The sequence below is a fragment of the Typopeltis vanoorti genome, chromosome 4, assembly GCF_054136105.1.
Source record: "Typopeltis vanoorti isolate ZY-2024b chromosome 4, IOZ_Tvanoo_1.0, whole genome shotgun sequence".
Lineage (NCBI taxonomy): Eukaryota > Metazoa > Arthropoda > Arachnida > Uropygi > Thelyphonidae > Typopeltis > Typopeltis vanoorti.
In genome coordinates, this window is record NC_143552.1 from 9,933,333 (window position 1) to 9,958,374 (window position 25,042).

Consider the following 25,042-nt stretch of genomic DNA (forward strand, 5'->3'; position numbering starts at 1 on the left):
CCACGTCTGCAAAGTTACTAGGTATCATTTAAGTACTGTCCTGAGATCACCTCTTGATTGATAATATTGTTAATCTAATAGCACTAGGTGGCACAGCGAAATATAAATTTTCTTGGCGTTTTATGAGAGGTAGATCTCAGACACTCGGATACTCTGGTGTTGCCTCGATCTCGAGGAAATTCCATTGTCCCTCTGAGGTACCACGTGATACCCATATGGAATTTTAATGGGGAACTGACCCAAAGGCTAAAGAATAGTTATATGAGTAGAAAGTCGACACAACACTGGGGACCACAGATATGAAAGTTGTGAGAAAGATTAGGAGATTAAAAATAAGAATATTTCAACTAACCTGGTTCACCAATTTTCTTAGCTTGATATTGCTAATATTCAGGAATCTGTTAGCAGAACTTAATCTGAGGTATTATGGTCACTTAAACAGAATGTAAAAGGTTAGCAAAACAAATGCAGTATGGCAGTGAAAAGACCCATTGGAAGTTGTAGTAAAAAGTGCTTTAGAAGACAGAAATATAAGAGCTGATAATATTGAAGTCTTAACACATCATAGATTAATATGGTTTTTAATATTGTCAATAGTAAGTTCTAATGATATAACTTTCTGATGTAGTACTATCATAATATCCTGTACATCCCTTGAGGGTAGATATGGTAATTCGATAATGAAATCTCTCTCGTGTAATTGTGGTAAAGATCAGAACTAAGAAAATCAGTGACGAAGGTTAGTTTGCTAAATCCAGTGAAAACTTCTTTAACAAAAATAAGATTGATTTCATTTCCTTGCAGTCTAAAGCTTAAAAAGTACTTTGTTTATTATATCTGAAAGATAATCCAAACACAAGATACAAATCATGGCAGAATTTCCACAATATAACCTTCTTCTTTACTAACATCTGTGGCATTTAACATCAATATAAAACATTCATTATTACTTGCAGCCATCCAGACCAGACAACTTACTCTTAACAGCTAGGATTCTCGCTACATACACTACTGTCCACCTTCAATGCTTCAAAATTACACACATCATGACTCCTTTATCACCTTCATTGCTTCAAAATTACACATTTCATGATTCCTTTATCCACAAGGGTGACACCTGTGTATTTGTGAGATCCAACTTTCCTCATCTAGTAACATTTGTTTTCTGCATTTACCAGTCTCTAAGCTCTTATGGCCATTCAGACCTCTTGGTCTGAATGGTCATTCCAACTGGATGCTCCTTTTCCTAACACCATCAACCAACCTGGATGAGAGGCTGAAATCTTTGCTATAAATAATGATCTAATGCAGACCACACATCTACCTACACAAATTCTTGATAATCCTCTTTGCTTCCCAATAATCTTGTTCTCTTTTTAACCAGTTCTCCTTTCAATACACCATTGAGATTACCTCTCCTCATTGCAGCTCAGATGACAATCTTCTGCAGGTCTCCTCTCGTTCTCTCACAGAATGTCTTTCCTCAAACAACTTCTGACCTTACATCCTCTGGCACTGCAAAGGTACCAAGTGGATGATCTAATGCAAATCACACATTTATACACAAATTCTTGATAATCCTCTTTGTTTCCCAATAATCTTGGGAAGTAAAGAGGAATGACTTCCAGAATTTCTACTCCTCCTTTCAATGGTCTGATTGTAGGATAAGCAGAAGCAATATGCTTCCACTCATCTGATCCTAACATTAACCTGCTCCAAATGAGTCACAAAAATTATACTCACTAGCTGTGAAGGCTTTAATTTTCCATTCTACCTAAAATTTTCATCTGCTTTCCAAGTCCTGTTCTGCAGAAAGTGTATCAAAGCATTTGGAGAATGTGCCTTCCAATATGGGTAGGTTTTCTGTAGACCAAAAAGGATAAGGCTTCCATTGGCATTTGGATGACTAAAATGTGAAAGATTTCCTAAGCAAGTGCCCCCCCCCCACTTCCATTTTAATAAACAAAGACCATGCAATACCATCATGAAACTACATATACAGATACTCTGATGAAATAAATAAAAAATTATGATTATACCAGAATCTTCATGCTTATTAGGAAATATCATCATCATCATCATCATCAAATTTCTGCCATGTACCCTCAAGGGGTGTACAGGATATGACAGTACTACATGAAAAAATTGCATCATTACTAACTTCCTATCTACAATTTTCCTCCAAATCAGTCTGTTACTTGTCAAGACTCCAACAATATCAGATCTTATATTTCTATCGTCTAAGGCACTTTGTACAGTATCAATCCACCTATGTCTTGGTCTTCCTCTGGGTCATTTTCCTGCCAACCTGGCAGAGAACACTTGTTTTGCTAATCTTTCCTCTCCCATTCTATTTAAGTGACCATACCATCTGAGATTAGCTCTGCTAATGCATTCCTGGATGCTGACAATGCCAAGTTCTTTCCTAATATCCTCATTTTTAATATGATATTGCCATTGATGCCATCTGTTCATGCCTCTAATCTTTCTCAGGACTCTCATATCTGCGGTCTCTAGTCTTTGGTCAAGTGTTTTACTTCTGACCCAGCTCTCAGATCCATAAGTTAAAATTGGTTTGAACACTGTCTTGTATACAGCTAATTTAGTGTTCCGACTAATTTCTTTCTTATTCCATATGAATTTATTCAATTGACTTCCCACGATACCAGCTTTGCTGATTCTGTTGTCTATTTCTATATTTAGTTTACCATCTTCAGTAAAAATTGTGCCTAAGTAGCTGAAATGTTTTACTTGTTCCACAGGTTCTCCATTCACAACACAGTTGACATTTTCACTGATTCTGCCTATTTTCATTGTCTTTGTCTTTTTATTGCTGACCTTCATACCATATCTATTACAACAGCTATTCGATTTAGTCAGAGAATCTTGCAGACTTGTAGCGGATTTATTTAGAAGTATAACATCATCTGCATAAAGCAAAGAGCTGATATTAACATCTCCAATTTTGATATCAGGTTTAATACCACATTCCTTCATAATGTGATCCATATAGATAATGAATAACAGAGGGGATAATGTACATCCTTGTCTCACACCAGATTTAACATTAAACCATCTTCCTGTACTTCCTTCAATTCTAACTGCTGACTCACAACTCAAATAAAGACTAAGTATTGCGTGATATAATGCCCCATTGACACCATATAACTGCAGCGTATTGAATAGCTTCCCTCTTGGCACCTTGTCATATGCCTTTTCCAAATCGACAAAACTTAAATACAGATCTTTGTTATATTCCCATGCTTTCTCGACTATTTGTCGTAAAGTGAAGATCTGATCCTGACAGCCTCTATTTGGCCTGAATCCAGCTTGTTCTTCACCAAGCTTTTCTTCCACAATTCTTCTCAACTGTTTCTCAAGTATACTTGCATAGATCTTGCCAGGAACACTCAGTAGGGAAATACCTCTGTAATTCTCACATTCAGTTTTATTTCCCTTTTTATATATGGGTACTATGAGAGCTCTACTCCAATCATCGGGAATTCGTCCCTCTGCCCAGGCTTTCTCAACTATGCAGTGCAGCCACTGTAAGACTCTTATACCACCATACTTCAGCATTTCTGGTCGAATATCATCTACTCCTGCTGCCTTTCCACATTTCAAGATTTTGATGGCTTTTTCTACTTCGAGTATGGATATGAATTCCTGACTGCATGCCTGGTCAGTGTTTTTTACCACTGTGCTGTCATTACTGCTTGTTTCATTTAGCAGTTTTTCAAAGTAATTACTCCATACTTCAAGGATATCTTTTTCTCCCGTCTTCATGTCACCTTTATCATCTGTAATTCCTTTTACAGCACTCTTTCCTCCATTCCTAAGCTTCTTCAACAACCTCCAGAATATTTTGCCACCTTCTTGATATTTATTTTCTATATTCTTGCCAAAGTCCTCCCATGACTTTTGTTTAGCTAGTTTTACACGGTGTTTAGCATTCCTGCATTTGTCTCTATATTCTCTAAGAGCACAAGCTGACTTATTTCACAGGAACTTTTGGTATGCTTTCTTCTTTTCCTTCACTGCCTCTTTAACTTCCTGTGTCCACCAGGAGGTTCTGATTTTTTTATCCTTACAGACAACCTCACCACATGCCTCTCTGGCAGAATCAATCAATGTTTTCTTCAGAGTTTGCCACTGAATCTCCAAGGTTTGATTCCTGTTCTCAAACTCTTTCATTTTCTTTTCAATAATCTTTGTGTATTTTAGTCTACAGTTCACATCTGAGAGCTGCTCAACTTTGATTCGCTTTAAAACTTTCTTACATGTTATTCTTTTCAATATGAAATTCAATTTTATCCTGCTCAAGACTAAATAGTGATCGCTTCCAATTTCAAATCCTCTGTACACTCTGGTGTCCTGCACCATGGAGAAAACATCACTATCAACAATAACATAGTCAATGAGACTTTTCTTATTCCTTGCCTCTTCTCTCCATGTGAATTTGTGCACATTTTTATGTTGGAACATGGTGTTAGTAATAACCAGTCCATGTCCTGAGCAGAAATCCAACAGGAATTTGCCATTATTATTAGCTTTGCTCTTTTCTCCAAATTTTCCCAAAATATTTTTGTATGTCTCACAATCATTTCCTACTCTGCTATTTAGATCCCCAACAAGGACCAACTTTTCCTTTTTCATTGTGTCAGTTGCTTTTTCTAAAGCCTCAAAAAATTCCTCCACTTCTACCTTAGTAGAACCTTCTGTGGGACCATAGGCACAAATAAGTCTCATTGTCCAGTTCCCCATTCTCATATTTGCCCACATTACTCTACTTGAGACTGACTGCCATTCAAGAAGATTAGCCTCGTATTTTGTGTTGAATACTATGGCTACTCCTTCTTTTCCTTGATTGTCATTGCCTGAATATAACATTTTGTATTTATTGCTCAGAAAGATCTCGCCAGTTTTGGTCTTTTTTGTTTCAGTTACCCCTATTATGTCGATCTGGTACTTATCTAATTCCTCAGCTAGCTCCATTTCTTTGCCATTCAGGCTTCTTACGTTGATAGTACCGATCTTTAACTCTGGTGATGTTGAGTTGGGGTTTGTTTTCAGATTTGTTCCAGTAGCTGACTTTTCGCTGTTCGGCCTGGTTCCCAGGTGAAAACAACGGGGGCCTTGTTTAACCGGGCGACGCCCCAGCCGGCATGAAATTTTGTCATGTTGTACCATCATTTTTTATTTTGGTTTAACCAATAAGAATACAATTTGGTCGGCTAAATCCCAAATTGCCAGCCCATCCTCGTTCGTTCAGTATCAAAGTAGATACCCAACAGGGTGCACCATGAGAAGGTGAGGATATTTTAGGAAATATATTAGGAAATATGGGCGATTAACCGGGCGACGCCCCAGCCGGCATGAAATTTTGTCATGTTGTACCATCATTTTTTATTTTGGTTTAACCAATAAGAATACAATTTGGTCGGCTAAATCCCAAATTGCCAGCCCATCCTCGTTCGTTCAGTATCAAAGTAGATACCCAACAGGGTGCACCACGAGAAGGTGAGGATATTTTAGGAAATATATTAGGAAATATGTATCCTTTATATGTTCCTTTAGCAAGATTGTAAACTCTGTTGCTACTGCAGGCAATCATCACATCCCAATGTCCAAAGGGAAGAACACCAAACGGATGTAATTTTTAATAGATAAATATGGAAAATCGAGTAAGTAGCCACCATGTGCAGAAAACTCTCGTATGAATGTTTAATTCTAGTAGGATCTTTTTATAATGTTTAACCAAACATTTTTGTTTCTAATTTTGAAACTTCATAAAATTTCTATTTAAGTGTTAGCTATTAGAAAAGCCACAGAACAGAACAGCCACATTATATGCGATGGGAGATGGTTATACTTAGCTGTCAGCATTGATTTCCCCAAGCATTTGTCATGAGAAGCTTAATGGAAAAAACTACGGATTTAGATGCATTTGACAGAGCGCAGGTTGTAGGTGCCCAACAGATGGGTCACTTGATCTCTGAAATTTCATTGAACTTGGATTTTCTCATATGACAGTTTCCTGAATGTTCTGAAAATTCCTGCAAAAAAAAAAACAAAGGCATCCGGATATACTGCAAAGGGCAACCAGCCTTAATGATCATGGGCTTTGTTGTCTGACTCGCATCACACTGGCCAATAGGAACATTATCTCAAATCACCTCCCTGAGGGTTCCAGCTGGAATTCACTGTGCAACATTCACTTCACCATCTAAGTTTTGGGAGCTACTACCTACAAGAGTCCCACTTCTAACAGCACGACACCAGGCTGTGAATACCTTGCCTGGGCAAAGAGCATCAAAATTGGATTATTGAAAATTGACAACATGTAACCTGGAAATAACTTCATAGCGCCATTGGGAGACTGAGGATATTGCACCAATCTCATGAAACCGTGTATCTTGCATGTCCGGTCAGAACTGTACAAGCTGGTGGCAGCTCATTGATGGCTTGGGGTGTCTTCAGTTGGACGTCTCTGGGACCTTTGGTATCTGTACCAACAACTCGATGCATCCTGATATGTGAAACTCATGGCTGACCATTTACACCTATTTATGTCCATCATGCATCCCAATGGAGATGGCATCTGCCATCAAAACAACTGTTCATCTCACAGGTTCGGGCAAACTGCTGCTTGGTTCCAGGAGCATTCTGTTGACTTTGAAATAATGAAGTGGCTACCTAGAAGCCCTGATTTAAATCTCATCGAAAATCTTTGGGATACCATTTGGGAAACCAGTCTGGATAGTGACCTCCCTCCATAATGAAATAACAGCATACATTTCCTAGGAAATGTGTTTTTACATTATGGAAAATACCTAAGAATAGCGATCTGAACTTCCTCCACTTCTGCCACGAGTTGCCCGGTACTGTACTACGTACTAAGATCACTTGCATTGGCTGACGCTAGTGTTGCCGATACTTTATAGTTTACTATAATCGGCAAGAAACTCTCTGATTCCGATCTTTGAGTTTCTTATTCGGTTTTAAAACTATGCGGGATTTAATATCCCCTTAATTTAAGTAATGTTTTCATTGCCGAAATGAAGCTTATTAGCTCTTTATACTGAAGTAACTTAATGGTTGCACCTGTTTTGAAAACTCATTCGCAGAGTACATAAGTTCTTTTCGCTATACACTTTGGTATTAGGTCTAGCTACTCACTGATGAAGCCTCAAAAAATGCTGAAACCAGTCTGGGTAGTGACCTCCCTCCATAATGTAATAACAGCATACATTTCCTAGGAAATGTGTTTTTACATTATGGAAAATACCTAAGAATAGCGATCTGAACTTCCTCCACTTCTGCCACGAGTTGCCTGAAACTGTACTACGTACTAGGATCACTTGCATTGGCTAACGCTAGTGTTGCCGATACTTTATAGTTTACTATAATCGGCAAGAAACTCTCTGATTCCGATCTTTGAGTTTCTTATTCGGTTTTAAAACTATGCGGGATTTAATATCCCCTTAATTTAAGTAATGTTTTCATTGCCGAAATGAAGCTTATTAGCTCTTTATACTTAAGTCAAATATATCAAATATTAAACATATCATATATCAAATATCATACCACAATATCAAACACTATCAATAATATTCCTTCTCAGCTTCATCGGAAAACACATGAATATCTCCTTGCAATCCAGTGACAGTGTCATTAACATAAAGGTTAAACAGTAGAGGTTTCATTATCTTAGGCAACACAATCTATCATACCATCCTTTACGCTTGTTCATCATCTGTGCTCTTAGCACCTTACCAGCAATGCACTTCATGGTTCAATCACCTTCGATGCAAAAAGAAAAAAAAAAGCCACTTTCATCTTCCAGAATGTTCTGCCATATGAAAGATATTCCCATTGTCAATCCTGTAACTATCGTAACAGTTTAAACATCTCAGTCATATCATCTCTTCATCTTCTGTCCACCAATCTGTACATCCTCAGTCTTTCTTCATAACTAGCATTGTACTTATCTGATTTCAGTTTTGTTATCCACCTGTGTACACACTCTCTAAGATTAATTTATCCCCTTCAATCTCAGTGACTAGACCTGAATACAGTGATTCTGATTTGGTGACCAGGACTTCATACAATGACATTTCAATCTTATGTTTGCTGGTCAGCATTCCTCTCAGTATTGTAGCAATCATCTGGTTACCTTTGCAATCTGTTCCTTAAACATCAAATTTCTATACACCATCACTCCAAGTGTGATGGTCTATAGTGTGATGATGTGATGCTCAACATTTTTTTCCAGTATAGTTCCAACAATATGATATGCAGCTTTCCATTGATGGATCCCAGATTGCAAGTCCTTACACTTGATTGCATTAAAATAAAATCCCCATTCATTTCCCCACTTGTCCAGCTTATTTAAATTCTCCTGAAAAGGCCACAATATCAAACACTATCACTAATATCCCTTCTCAGCTTCATCGGAAAACACATGAATATCTCCTTGCAATCCAGTGACATTGTCATTAACATAAAGGTTAAACAGGTTTCATTATTGACTTCATAATCTTCCATCAGACAACCAATTTCTAAACCAATTCACTAATTTGATATCAAAACTCCTAAGCTGCACAATATTGTGTGGCATCCTATCAGTTCCTTTTTTTGGGGGGGGGGGGGGGAGCAGTATATGCCCTTACCTCATGATCTACTCTTTTTTACATTATTATATAATAAAATATTTATTTTTATTTTATAATAATAATAAAATTTATAATAAATTTTATAATAAAAGATTACTGAAATGAACATTTCACTTAAAAAATCCATGCCAACCCATACAAATAACATTGCCCTCGTCTGTCCAATTTTGCATACAGTTTCACTAATTTCTCAAAAATCTTAGGAATTACGGAAGAAATACAAAGTGGTCTATAATTTAACACCTCCATTCCACCTCCACCCTTATGCAATGGCACTATTTCTTAACCTCTTTCTCATAATTAGATTCTCACTGAACAGAGAGGTAAACTGTCACACTTATTATTCAAAACACATTTCCTCATATACTTCTAAACCTTGAACTGCCCCCATCCCTCTAAAAAAAAAAAAAAAAAAAAAAAAATCAGCATGAAATATACCAATAAAGTGATCATTAAACTCCACTGCAGTTGTCAGTTAACCCCCATTTCTATCTAACACTGTCAATCCAGTTTTGTCTACCTCATTATTATAATAATCATTTCCTGGATTAGTCTTAATATCTTTATGCAGCTGCTCTCCACCTGCCTTTATACACATATTATAATCTCTTATCTGCAGTTCCTGTGATTTCATTATATTTTTCCCTTGAGGTATGCATCTTGCCATTGCTGATGGTAAATATTTCTGCACTGTCTCCCATGCATTGGTGATATCTCTCCCTTCTAATTCTTCCATCTATTGAACTGCCCTGAGCTGATTTCTAAGATTATTGTAATCACCTGATTATAATTCTACATAAATTTCTTTCTCCTTGTTACTTCATGTCTATCCGGCCTCCAAGTCAATACTGCATGATCACTCTCACTAATCAGGGACAAGGATGACATCTCAGTTATAATCAATTCTTCTAAACCAAAGGACCAAATCTAAAACTCTTGTAGCTCATATACTCTCTACATACTGCCTAAGAAATTGTTCTTCAAGAATTCTGTTACCTTATTGCTACTATGTATGATTTCCTCTTTCCAATTTGCAGTAGTTAAAATCTCCCATAATGATTTGTTTTGTATCTACCAAATGAAATGGCCTAAATATATACTACTCTTCATCCTCTGTGTTCTCTGTCCTATAGAAACATCCCATTAAATATCCTGTTCTCCCTACCTCCACCTTAAACCGTGCATTCTTCAAACCATTAGTGCAATTACCCTCCAAATTCTTACAAAATCTCTTTTATTCCAGTTTTGTCTTCCTTACTGTACTAGTCACTTTCCTCGCTTGATATTGTATTCTTCATGCGTGTGTCATTCACTGGAACAAAGATGTTTTATTTTTCATAATATTTTTGAAAAATTGTATGCATTTCACTGCAAACTTATTTATCGGTTATTCTGAGACTAAATGCATAATAATTAATTATCAAGGTTGTCAATAGTTAATTACAGTTAACAAAGGCAAAAATGGCAGAACTGGAACAATTAGATGTAAGAAGAGTTGTTAGTGTGTTGCAAAGGTATGACAGTGAACAAAAAATCATGAATGGTATGCTAGCAGAGTAGTGAGGAAATGGGGTATATAGTTTGTTGATGTGTGGAATGCATTTGAGGGCTGAATGGAATTGTATTAAAAAAAAGATGGATTATGTTTAAATGGATTTGATATGAATCAATTGGAGAGACTGTTACTAGAAGGAAGTGTAATGAGTGATGTGAACAAGGTATCAGCAGAAGTCAGAGGTGATGTAAATGAGCAGGAGAGTGAACTAGGTGAGACTAAAGTGATTGTCAGTGGAAATGGAAGTAGTATGAGAGATGAGAATGTGAGAACAGGAATGCAAGTTAAACGAGGAAACAGGGTAGCCAGTCAGATCAGGAAGGCAAGCAGATTCAGGAAGCAGTAATGAATTCATGTATAGGAATGGTCAGCATAGGAATGAGACAACCTAGGATGCATAGGGCAGTAGTTGAGTCCGGAGAGATATATGGGACAAGGGTGATTAGACATAGATGAGAGATCTGCGAAGGGATGTGGGCAGTGGTGAGCTATGGAAATTTTAACAAAGGGCTCGCATCGTTGAGCAAAAAAAAAAAAAAAAAAGCCGTATTTTTTATTAATACAGCTTGTGTACAAATTCCAATCAAAAAGTATGAGAGGACAATCAACCTCTAAAGGCTATCATTTTTAAACAAATATTTCATGATCTAAACATAAAATATTTGCACACAATCGACTGTGTTAATTTATCTTACATAAGAAAAACATTTTTTAAGTAACAAAATATAATAAGAATGAAATCTTTTATAATCTTTTATAAAACATTTGATTGGCTACCAGAAGGGAGAAGGGTAAAGATAGCGCATGTGCTTATGTTATTTTCAAACTTGAGCGCATTCTTTATAGAGGAGTTGAAACAATAATTCCAAATAATCTATACACTTCCTAATAGACTAATTTTTGTTAGGTTACCGTATGAGATTGTCGCTTAATATGTTTAAAAAAAATTTTTTTTTTTTTTTTTTTGAAAAAATAAAAAAGTAAACATGAAGAGCAAAAGACTCAAATTTGAGAAAAATTTAACAAAGAGCTCGCCCGAGCCCCTCATAGCTCGCCACTGGATGTGGGGACAGAAACTTGAAGTTTGTGGGTCACATTGCTAAAATTGCAAGAATATCACGATGGATTATGACAATGATGTGGAGGTCTTGATCAGGCCACATATGTAGATATGGTTGCCTGGTTTTCAAGAGGATAAGAATATATTGAGAGAGGGTCCATAGAAGATTCATGAAGTCTGGTCTATGGAATGGACATGAAGACAGATTAAGGGAATGCAACTTGCTGAGCCTTCTGAATAGTAGGAGAAAAGATATGATAGTCACATAAGTTGGTGAGGGATTGTTACCAGATTAATGTTGAAGAGATTTTTCAAAGAGGGAGACAAGGGTAGAACAAGAGGCCATCCCTGGAATCTGTATAAGGAGAATGTGTATGCAAATGAGTAAGGAGCAAGTTCTTTGCATGGAAAGTGGTTGGTAAATGGAGTGTCTTACCGGAAAGTATGGCAAGCACAGAAACTACAAATGGGTTTAAGGCACGATTCAATTATCTTTTTTTGTATGAGGACATGTACCTCCTGCAATTTTTTTTTTTTTAACTCTGTGTTGGTCTGATATTAAAAATAACAATGCAACTGTTTGTAACTTCTTTTTCATCTGGAGTGCCTGTTTGATTTCATTAGTCATCCACTTTATTCCAAACATGTTATCTTTTTTACTTGAGGTATGTAACTTGCCATTGCTGCTATGATAAATATTTCTTCACTATTGATAAATATAGAAATATTATCAAAATGTTTATCAATTTTATAATATCAAAATATGTCACTATTTCTCATGCAGTGGTGAGATATCTCTCCTTTCCAATTCTTCTATCCGTTGAACTGCTCAAAGAAAAGAAAACTGACATCAATAAATGATTATTATAAGTAACACTCACTGTTGTATATTTCTTCTGAAGAAGCATATTAAAAAGTATGTGAAACCTTGTAATATATCGACATCCATTTTACTCTTTCCAGGTGTTTAATACTTTCATTCTTTAAATGCGGCCCTTTGATATAGCTGTTTTGCTGAATAGCGTTAAGTTAATAAATACACCTATTTTGTGATTGGACAATTTTTGGATATGGAATTTGGTATTATCTGCAGTTTTCTGTAATGAATATTACAGGGTAGCAAGATTTTTCCCTAGAAACTCTGGTTTTTCATCCTGCATACATCGGCCTTCAGCACACACAACAATTTACAGACAAAAAATACTGTTGTTGGTGGCAATGGGCAGTAGATGACATTGATGGTAGTAGTGTCATAGTAGGAGAATTAAGTATTAGTGGAGAGAGAGTGAGATGTATTTAGCGAAGTAGAGTGTCCTCCCGCAATGAGTCCTTAGACTCCCTGGAGGTGTAATGTAATAATAATAATAGTAATAATACTCATTCTGTTATAAGTGTTTGCTATAATGCACACATATTGTATGATGGCTAATTCTTTTTATAGTAGCAGCTGTTTACCAATAATTATCAGTAAACATTTTAATATAATTCTAGTAAGATAAACTCATTCAATAGATATTAAAAAAGTTGGAAGTTATTTATCCATAAATTGATATTATATTATAAAAAGTTTTAAATCTTTTTTTAACTTCTTTTCAGTTATGGAACATCTTTCCAATGAAAGAAGGAATAGGGATACAAGAAATTGAACCACCCATATTAGATGATATAAGAAGAGTTTACAGCCATGAGGAGTATATTAATTTGGTTCTTGAGAGTGGTCATTTTATGACTCATGACTATAGCCACCAATCTGTTCAAGAAGATCCAAGAATGATGGCCTTCTTTGATTCCCTGGTTAGTATACTTAAGCTAGGGTATGGAGAGCTTACTAGTTTTCTTAGATTAATAAAAAAGTGTTATTAACAAGAGTAGAACAAGAGGTAGATGAATCATTTATTATACAGAAGTAATTCTGGATATTAATTGATTGATTGTGTTTTAGTTTTAGATTGTGTTATAATTTTATTTATTTTTTATAGCTTAGCATAACTGCATGATTGTGGAGCTTTGTATGTTGGATATAGACATTTCTTCTACTAATTTTCAATGCCAAGAATGATGACAAAGTGGCAGTACAAATGAGATATGCACACTGTGCAGTGCAAATATAATTAATGTTTGGATTTTTCGAGAATGGTTTGTTATTGAGAGTGCAGCATCATAGGTGGTGGAATGGGAAGAATGTGTGCAGAGATATATGAGGATGGTCTGAAAAGTTCTTGGCCTCGATCTATGGTCGAGGCCAAGAACTTTTGGCCTCGACCATAGAGGCAACACTATTGGCAAGATCTTATTTTTCTAGGTTGGTACATCTGTCATGTGAAATTGCAAGTCAGTCTATCAAGTAGTTTGTTTTATACAGCTGTCTGAAGCAAAAGTGTTGTCTGTATCCCTTGAAATGGATAAAACTGAGTATCATGCAGTTATAAAATTCTTTGTAAAAGAAGGTTTAATGCCAAAAGAAATTCATTCGAGTTCATAAAAGGTTATGGACACTCTTCTCCTTCATTTTCGACAATTAAGAAATGGGCTGCCGAGTTTAAACGTGGTCGTACCAGCCTTGAAGATGATCCATGTAAAGGACCTCCAAAAAGTGTAACAACACCAGAAATCATCGATCAAGTGCACAATATGGTACTGAATGACCAGCAATTCAAAGTGCGTGAAATTGTTGAGACTATACACATTTCAAAAGAACGTGTAGGATATATTTTGCATGAAGAAATGCAAATAAAAAAGCTTTGCACAATATGGGTGCCGCACTTGCTCACAACAGATCAAAAATGCACTTGCATGAAAATCTCTGAAGTTCTTGGAATGTTTTAACAAGAATAAACTGATTTTCTGCATCGATTTATTACAATGTATGAGACTTGGATTCACCATTACACACCAGAATCTAAACAGCAGTTACATCAGTGGACAGAAGCTGGTTGTTCAGTGTGCCAAAAAGACAAAGTCAGTTCCATCAGTAGGAAAGGTCATGGCATCGATGTTTTAGGATGCTAAAGACATTGTTTATTAATTATCTTGAAAAGGGTAAAACAATAACCGGGGAATATTATTCCGATCTTTTAACCAGACTAGATAAAAAAATTCGTGAGAAAACACCCAGTTTGTAGAAGAAAAAAAATCATCTTTCATCAGGAATTGCACCTGCTCACAAAGGTGTTTTGACAATGGGAAAATTAAGGGATCTGCACTATGAATTGTTGGAACATCCACCCTATTCCGCAGATTTGGCTCCCTCTGACTTCTAATCTCTTCCCAAAACTAAAACTCTTCCTCGCTGGTCAGCTTTTTTCTTCAAATCAAGAGGAGGTGATTGCAGATGTAGAGGGGTATTTTGCAGATCTTACTGAGAACCGCTACAAGGATGGGATGATGCTGCTGGAGCATCGCTGGAATAAATGTATCAGTCTTAAGGAGATTATGTTTGAAAAATAAAAATAATAATAATTTTCAAATTAAAAGTTCGTTTTTTTGTCGTTAGGCCGAGAACTTTTTAGACCACCCCGTGTAGGAGAAGAGAGAAGTATGGGTATGTTGAAAATGCGATATTTGGTTGGACTACAAGTTATTGGTAAATGCAGAACTGACCAATGTAATGAAAGTAAGCATAATTGCTGAAGCAAAAGACTGTATGAATTGCAAAACAAGGCAAGACTATGGAAAATAAAAGTACTGCTGATGAAACAAAAGCGAGTGACACTGTGGAAGCAAAGAAAAGTATGAATAAAGAAACGAAAGGAATAAACCTCTGACAGATATCATGATTGCCAAGATGCAAGACTTGAAAAACAAATTCACCAGATGAGAAACGGGATGAAAAATGCATTGCTTGGAAAAAAGTCAACAGACAGCCCAATGGGCAAGGTACATTGTGCCATGTAACGAGTCCCATGTTTATAGCTTGTATGAATTGAAGGAATGTGATGCTCTCAAGTCAGTGCAACTGTGTCTAGTCAAATGGCTGTGAAAAGAGAAGTGACAGAGTTTAAAAGAGGCATTGTGATATGATGCCATGTTGGAAACCAATCTGTTTGGCAAATTGGCTCGGGTCAGTAATCAGTGATACCATACTGAGATGGAAATGTAGGGAGGCAACTTCAAGTACTGTCTGCAGTGAACAACCCACCACACTCACGAATGTGACTGGAAGATGCTAGGAAGGATAATATATAAAAACTGCCACTCGTCAACTGACATGTTGGATGCAGAGTTCCAGGCACTGACTGGAACATGAATCCGCAAAAAATATTCAGCACCAAGGCTCACAACATGGGTTTCCATGGCAGGATCGCAATATGCAAGCCTCACATTACCCAAACTAACATGCAACATTATCTTCAGTGTTGCAAAGAGCATATACATTGTGACATGGAAGCTTGGAAAGCTGTGCTATGAAGCAACAAATCACGCCACATCCTCTACCAAGCAGACAGATGGATGTGGCTGTGGTGAATGCCTAGTGAACATCTCTTACCAGAGTGCGTAACCCCAACAATGAAATTCGGAGGTGGTGTTGTAATAGTATGCTCCTATTTTTCTGGTTTGGCCTTGGATTTCTGTTTGTGGTGCCACAAACATTGAACTCTGAGAGGTACCTGAACATTCTAAAGAATGCAATGCAATACTTCCTACTTTGTGGTGTTGCTACAGAACTGACGAGAACTATGCATCACACATGGCTAAAATTTTGTTCAACAGTAGTACCCACCTGTGAAAAAGAGAATAAAACTTGAATGTGAGAATTACAGAGGTATTTCTCTACTAAGTATTCCAAGTAAGATTTATGCAAGCATATTATATGATATGGTGGTTTGTGGACATGAACATCACCACACTTGACTGACTTCCACAAAGTCCTGATCTACACTATTGAACATCTGTGGGATGAACTGGAGTGTTGGGTGAGGTCAAGGGACATCTTCTCCTCAGCGATCCAGGACCACGTTACATGCCTACAGGAAAAATGATCCAAAATTCCCATTGATCGCTATCAAATGCTTGTGGAAAGTATGCTCCATAGGATTGCTGAAATTATATTCTTGTTTATAATGACAGGAAATTATATTCTTGTTTAAATCCTTTATCCAAGTGCAAGCAAAGTTTACTCATGAAGTATCTTCATGATAAAGATTAGCCTCTATATACAAACAGCCATCTTGGCTGTTTGTATATATAGAGGCTGATGACTCCACACAAATTGCCTTAGTATCCATTAATGCAGAGCACACATCCTTTTTAGGTAATTCTTCCCATAATGCTATGCATTATGGGAAGAACCGCTACCAAGATTGGTTTCGATCTTTATTGAGGTCTCATCAGGGGAGCCAGATCCCCAAGAGATACTGGAGTCATAGTAATGCAGAAATCATATCCGAGGGTTGTTTGAAGAGTTTGGTAAAAAAAAATAAGTTAAACACATTTTTTTTTGGAAAAAATCACCTTTATTTCTCAACATAGTCTCCATCAAGATCTACACGTTTGGTCCAACGAGTTTCCAATTTTTTCATCTAAAAAGTAGGATTTGTCAAATTCTGCAAAATAGTCATCGACAGCCTTGATGACATCCTCATTCGAAGAAAATTTTTTCCCACCGACCCAAATTTTTAAGTTTGGGAACAAGAAGTCACATAAGGCCAAGTCCGGAGAATACAATGGATGTGGAACCAATTCAAACCTCAATTCGTGCACTTTTGCCATTGCGACACCAATGTGTGGGACAGTGCATTGTCTTGATGAAAGAGCACTTTTTTCTTCAGTTCTTTTAAATGGTCCAACAATGATGCATAATAGACTCCTTTTGTTGTCTTATCCTTTTCCAAATAGTCTATCATGGTTATTCCTTTGGAATCCCAAAAAACAGTGTCCATCATCTTCCCAGCTGACAAAACAGTCTTTGCTTTTTTCAGTGCTCTTTTACTGGGCATTGTCCACTGTTTTGACTGCTGCTTGGACTCAGATTTGTGTGTAGTGGTGGATCCAAGTTTTGTCTACAGTCACGAATCGACGAAAAAATCCTGCGAATTGCGATTAAACATCCAAACTGTGTTTTTGATCAACAGTCAACAATCATGCCCACAGCTTTTTCATGTGCAATATTTCATGCAGGATATTATACACCCATTCAGTTGAGATGCCCTACAATCTCGGCAATCTCACGCACTTTCACTTGGTGGTTTTCCATAATGATACCATGGATTTTGTCAATCATTTCCTTCCTAGTGAGCTCAGTCTGGTGTCCGGAGAACTCTTCATCTTCGATGGACTTGATACAACAAAAATAAATAGTCTTTAATGCTGGTACAGAGTCCCTTTGAACTGCATTTAACTCAGCTTTGATCTGCATGGCTGTCCACTTCTTCAAATAAAAGTGTTTTATCACTGCACGAAACTCATTTTTCTCCAGTTTTATGAAAAATGTGAACATGGTCATTTTAAATGTTTGCCAAACGAGAACTATGCATCACGCATGGCTAAAATTTTGCCAGGAGTCATGAAAAAGATGATATGTGCCGACACTGGTATGAATGAATGAATTGTGTCTCCGTCTGTTGGAAATTTACCAAACTTTTCAAACAACCCTTGTATTTCCACTATACAAGTAGTGAAAACGTGCTATACCTTATTATTAAAATACTCTGGATTAGAGATAGTTCTTGAACTATTTCAACAGTAGACCTCTCGTAGTACCCATCTGTGAAAAAGAGAATAAAACTTGAATGTGAGAATTACAGAGGTATTTCTCTACTAAGTATTCCAAGTAGGATTTATGCAAGCATATTTGAAGAGGTTGAGAAAGATTATTGAAGATAAACTTGGAGAACAATATGCTGGGTTCAGGCCAGATAGAGGTTGTCAAGATGAGATTTTCACTTTAAGACAAATAGTTGAGAAATCAAGGGAATATGACAAGGATTTGTATGTTTTGTAGATCTGGAAGAGGCATACAACAAGGTGTCCAGAGAAAAGCTTTTCAATACTCTGCAATTATACGAGGTAAACAGAACATTATATGGAGTAATACATATCAGTGGCAGCCCATACATAAGCACTGCAACACTCCCAAGGAAAAAATTAAAAAAATAAATTTTGTTTGTGTTTATAAATAATAACAATGCTTACAACGTTATATAAATGCAATACGACATGTTAAAGGTTACTGCTTATGTTTCGACAGTGATTGAATAGTTAATAATTGGAATTGTTCGATTAACGCTTTAGATTACAAAACAAATGTACTGTGATCTAATGCCGATCGCATATTCGTTTGCACTTGTCATTGCACATTATGTCATTCCCACACTGCTCAAATGGCAGCGTATCTTTAGTATGCTTACGCGTTATTTCTGTGAGATATGAAACGTTTATTATTGGTGCGTGTGCGTGGTTAACTATTTTATGTAAATCTTATTTTATTTTGTTAAAATAATATATAATTATGTATTTATTATAGATACAGGGCTGAATTATGACAAGTGTCACTGTTGAAATTATGAAAAGAATTATATTTTTTTCATTCGTTTCGTGTAACGATAATTGCGATCTAATGCCGATATTCATTTGCGCTTGCACGTTACTTCATTGGATACACTGCTGTTTGGGCAGTGTATCATATGCTTCCGCGTGTTATTTCTGTGAGATATGAAACGTTTATTATTGGTGTGTGTTCGTGGTGAACTATTTTTTGTAAATTTTATTTTGTTAAAATAACATATAATTATTTATTTATTATAGATACAAGGCTGAATTATGATGGGTGTCACTGTTGAAAATATGAAAAGAATTATATTTTTTAAATTATCGTTACACGAAACAAATGCACTGCGATCTAACACCAGCTGATATTCATTTGCGCTTGTCATTGCTATTGATATGAAACTTTTATTATTGGTATTTGTTTGTGGTGAGGATGAAATATTTTTAATAAAGCAATTTTTAATATGTAAATTTATTTATTAATAAATTCGTTACTGATTAGGATTTTATTTTTTTATATATATATATGCAGCACCCCCACTTTACCAAATTTTTACTGGCCACCACTGCTGTATTCTATATTTAAGTTGTCAGTCAGCAGTTAGAATTAGAGAAAATAGGGGAAGATGGTCTGTTTGTAAAATCAGGAGAAGACAGGGATTGCACATTATCTCCACTGTTATTCATCACTATATTGATCACATTATGAAAGAAAGCAGCATCAGGCCTAATGTTAGAATTGAAGCTGTCAAATTTGGCTCTTTGCTTTATGCAGATGATGTACTCCTAAACACATCTAGTGCAAGTCTCCAGGATTCTCTAAATAAATTGAATAACAGCTGTAACAAATTTGGCATTAAAATCTCCAATAAAAGGACCAAAACTATGAAAATTGGCAGGAGCATAGAAAACTTCTGCTTCATTCTGAATGGGTATTGTATAGAACAAGTAAAATATTTCAGCTGTTAATATTAATTACAGTTTTCAGTGAAGATGCAGGTTAAATCTTAAAATAGACAACAGAATAAGCAAAGTTGATATGGTGGGTAGATAGCTGAATAAATTTATATGGAATAAGAGAGAACATATCCAAAACACCAAACTAGCAGTATACAAGGTGGTGTTCAAACCAGTATTAAGTTATAAATTTGAGAGTTGGGTTTTGAAATAAAGCACACTTTATCAAAGACTAGAGACCACATATATGAAGATTCTGAGAAAAATTAGGGGAGTGAAATGATGGCATCAATGGCAGAATCGTATTAAAAATGAAGATATTAGAAAGGAACTTGACATTATTAGCATTCAAGAATGTGACAGAACATTCAAGAATGTGAATCTAACATGGTGAGGAAAGGTTATCAAAACAGGTGTTTGATCCCAAGATGGCAGGAAGAGACCCAGATGAAGACCAAGGTTTGGGTGGATTGATTCAATCAGAAGTGCTTTAGAAGCACAAATGTTAGATATGAAAATATTGGAGTGTTCAAAAGTAACAGATTGATTTGGAGGAAAATTGTTGATAGGAGATTAATAGAAATAATAATAATGTAAAATTAATCATGTAGTGCTGTCATCCCTTTGGATGACAGCACTACATGATTTAGTGCTTTGGGAGTACATATCAGGAAATTGATGTATGCTGAAAGAGGAAAGTCACCACTGTTGTGCTGCAGGAGTTTTGTATTGGGACCATTGTTGTTCAGTGTGTATATTAATGACATTGGGATGGATTGAACTGGTGGTATACAACTGTTTGCAAATGATGCAAAATTGGAGAGAGAGAGAGGTGTAGAGACCAATAGATGCTATGACCTTACAGGAGAACTTGAGTAGATTGTATGAATGGCCAGGTAAGTGGAACTATCACTTCAGTGTTGCAAAATATAAGGTTTGAAATTTGGTAAGCAGTGATGGGATGCAAAGTATACACTGCAGGGAAACTTTGGTAGTGGACAAGGACCTGAACTTCAGGTCCTCGTCCACTACCATAAATCATAACTATCATAAAGAGGTTATGATGCCATTGTATAAGGCCTTAATCAGGCCTCAAATAGCTTATTGTGCACAGATTTAGTCACCAGGTTATCATGGTAAAGAGGATATGTTAGAAAGGGTCCAGAGAAGATTCACAAATGTTGAATATGAAAATAGATTGAAAGAATGTAAAATTACAAGACTTCGTGAATAGGAGGAGGAAGGGGGGGGGGTATGATTGAGACATATAAACTAGTCAAGGGTTGTTATCAGGTTGAAATGGAGGATATTTTTCATAGAGTGGGAGAGGAGGATAGAACAAGAGGTCATAGCCATCCCTGGAAACTGTATAAGGAATATGTGAGCAGAGGAGTGAGAAGCAAGATTTTGAGTGAAATGGAATGCATTTGTCTTAGTGTGTTGTGAATGTAGACACGTTGAATCAAATTAAGGCACAGTTGGATGAGCTTTGTGTGTGAGATAGTCTGTACCTCCCACAATTAATCTCTGACTCCATGGAGGTCAGATGGTATTAATAATATCTAATGAGAATAAAAAATGGAATGGGCACAGTGTGTTTCATGAGGATAGAAATGACATGGAAGGAAAGTGGGGTGCTGGTAATAGAAGGGGAATTACATCTGCACAAAGTGGAGATGCAAGAAGGGAGTATTGGATTTATAGAGGAAGACCAAGAAAACAGTTTTGTAAGCACTTTTTTTTAAAGAATGAGACTCATGAACCATCTGACATTTACCATTTGGCACAGGAAAGAGCAACATGGCTCACTTATTTAATGGACTGCGTATCCTTGAGTTGTTATATGAATATGATCACCATAACGTGGTGACGAATGAACTGGACAGGGAAAGACTACGGACAGATGGAAAATTCAGTTGAACACCATATTGAAAAACATGTCTGAAATATCAAATACCATAGGAATGAAGCCTCAGCTTTGTTTCTTTTAATAATATTACATTTGATACTGAAGATGGGTAATTAATAATTTCTCTGGCAATGAAGAACCATGAGATTGTTCCTTATTTAATCTCATGAGATTAAATAAGGTCTGTATGTATGGTATAAAGGTCAGTTCTTATAGCTTGGTATTCTGTGCATTGTAATTAACTTTCATTTGCTATTTTAAATAGTAATTTCTTCACTTTCAGGCAGTGTTTAATTGCATGGTATTCAATATTTCAGTAGTAAGATTATTTGTTGAAGCTGTATTTCTTTTTTTATTTCTTTTTTTTTTTTTTTTCCAATAAGCTTTGCTATTTGTATCTAAAATAGGATTTATGTGAAATTTAGGTTTCAGAAATTCTAATTCACTGTAGCTTTTTTTTTCCACATAATACTTATTTTTCATTCAGATATTCTTAATCATCATCAGAGCAGAAACTAACAACTATTAGAAATTACTTTCATCTCTCCCAATCTGTATAACTTATTCTTGTTGTATCCCTTTTTGATACAATCTTTTCATAGCTACCATTAAAGGATTTTTATCATCAAACCATGTAGGTAGTAGCTAGTAACCATTCAACTGGAATGAATATCTTTTTTTTTTTTTTATTTAAACTTAATTCTTATTGTTATTAGTTTCTTCTCACACAGTGACTCACAGTACATAGCTGGAAATAAGTTATCACAATAAAAAAAAATGCTTAATTTTTGTGAGAGATAAATATCCCCCAGAAATTTATATCTGTTCCACATTAGAGATCTAATCAGTCCCTCTGATATTCACTGATATCTCTAGATAAAAAACAACAAAGTCAATAAAACCTCATGTTGGAGGCTTAATGGATTGTATACAACACTCAGAAAGGATTAAAACAGAATTTAATACTTCCTACATTTCGTCTCAGTCACTGAGACATCCTAGGGGATTACAAAAAAACTAATGTAACAAATACCACACACTATTAAGCCAACCACGTGTGTGATACTAAAGTCCTATCTAGGTGGAGCGCCCTCTATGGGCGGTTGTAGGTGGCCTGGAATGTACAGTAGAATCTCTGATGATAAGTATTTCCCAAATCTTAGGAAGCTTAATGCAATATCACAATAAAAAAAAATGCTTAATTTTTGTGAGAGATAAATATCCCCCAGAAATTTATATCTGTTCCACATTAGAGATCTAATCAGTCCCTCTGATATTCACTGATATCTCTAGATAAAAAACAACAAAGTCAATAAAACCTCATGTTGGAGGCTTAATGGATTGTATACAACACTCAGAAAGGATTAAAACAGAATTTAATACTTCCTACATTTCGTCTCAGTCACTGAGACATCCTAGGGGATTACAAAAAAACTAATGTAACAAATACCACACACTATTAAGCCAACCACGTGTGTGATACTAAAGTCCTATCTAGGTGGAGCGCCCTCTATGGGCGGTTGTAGGTGGCCTGGAATGTACAGTAGAATCTCTGATGATAAGTATTTCCCAAATCTTAGGAAGCTTAATGCAACCGTATTTATTTAGATTTGGTTGATTTTTGAGAGCTGCAGCAGATTCTAAAAATAGTCTCTGTTTTTTGAATTTGCTGTGGTGGAGCATGGTGGTTTTTTCCAAGCGATCCTGTAGTTAGTATCCAAGACATGGTCAGCCAGGCCTGACTGACCATAGTCGTGGTTGCAAATGTTGATTTGTGTTCCTGTAGGCAAATGGTTGCTGATCTGCCTGTCTGTCTAAAGTACGCCAGCTTACAGGAACAGGATACTTTATAAACTCCAAGCACTGAGAGAGGAGGGAGCTGATCTTTTGTAGACCGGATAAGGGTAGCCAGTTTGCGGTGGGGCTTAAATGCTGTGTGTAGGTTGTACTTTTCTGAAGAGATTGCTGGAGAATGGGGAAGAAACTGATTATTTTTTTAATACAATGATTGCTGTAGCCATCGGAGAGGAAGGTGTTGTGTATGTGGCCAAGCCCAGTTGCAAGGACGGTTCCACTGGAACAAAGAATACAATCGAAAAATGGAGATCATTCTCTGAGATCGCTTTACCTATATCCCACTAGAACATGATCTCACAAAAATGCAAGTTAAAAAATTTAAAAACTTACTTAAAAAAAGTATCTTCCTGGCCTCCTGACATTAAGAATAAAGCTCAAACCTTCCTGTCCCCCCCCCCCCCGAATATACTGTTTACCAAAAATCCACAAGATTTTTTGGTAAATTTTTGACCACAAAATCCCCAATTCCCTATTAAGACCTATGGTAGATGCCACTAACGCACCTTGCTACAAACTGTCAAAACAGCTGGCTAACTCTCTTACCCCCCCCCCTCCTCACTGGACTTTCCAATCCTACATAAAACACTCTACCCATTTTAAAACACTAATAAAAAATCTAACCTTAAATAACACAGACATATTGGTGTTTACCAATATTCCCTTAATTGATACCTTAACACTCTTAGAAAATATTTTTCCTTCTGACATCTTAGATCTCTTTTTCTTTACCATCAATTCTGGTTATTTTTCTTGGAAGAACAAAATCTACAAGCAGATAGAGGGAACCACCATGGGTTGCCCCTCTCACCCCCTATTGCCAATTTTTATATGGAAAATTTTGAAAAACGAGCCATAGCTTCACCCCCTCTCAAACTTTCTATCTGGCTAAGATATGTAGATGATGTGATCTCTATTTGGCCTCATGGCCCAGACACATTAGACTCCTTCCTCAGTCACCTCAACAGTCTACATCCAAGAATCCAGTTTACTATGGAAAAGGAAAAGAACAATAGTTTATCCTTCCTAGACAACTTAGTTACACACCTTCCTAATGGTACACTTTCCTTTACTGTATATAGAAAACCTATACACACACATACAAATACATTCACAAACTCTTCCACCACCACCCTGCCCAACAATATGGCATTATTAAAATGCTCTAACCAAGAAGAACCCACAATCTTTGTTCCAGTGGAACCACCCTTGCAACTGAGCTCGACCACATACACAACACCGAACTCTCCAATGGCCACAGTGATCACAGTATTAAAAAATAATAATAATCAGTTCCTCTAAGAGCCTGTGTTGCTCAGTGAATGTGGTGTTTGCATGCTACAGTGCTTAACCACACGAAGGAAGACATGCTTTCGAATCTAGTTGGCGACTAGAGGAAATTTTTCTAAGCCTTTTTTCGACCGGTTCCCCGAATTAGTCGCTCTCTGGCACGGGCAAGCAGGTTTTTTTGTCCTGTAAACTCAAGAAAATAGACTGTAGAACCCACGTTATTTCAGACATTAATATATTGTGTTATGATTAGAGAC

At 36.4% G+C, this 25,042-nt stretch overlaps 1 protein-coding gene across 1 annotated transcript in view; it reads left to right on the forward strand.

The window, feature by feature from the left end:
• Positions 1–25,042, forward strand: part of LOC150107097 (DDB1- and CUL4-associated factor 5) — a 302,448-nt gene that overhangs the window by 228,965 nt on the left and 48,441 nt on the right. The window contains exon 9 of the mRNA XM_090390998.1: positions 12,887–13,084. Within this exon, the coding sequence (XP_090247124.1) occupies positions 12,887–13,084 (198 nt within the window). The remainder of the gene's footprint in view (positions 1–12,886; positions 13,085–25,042) is intronic.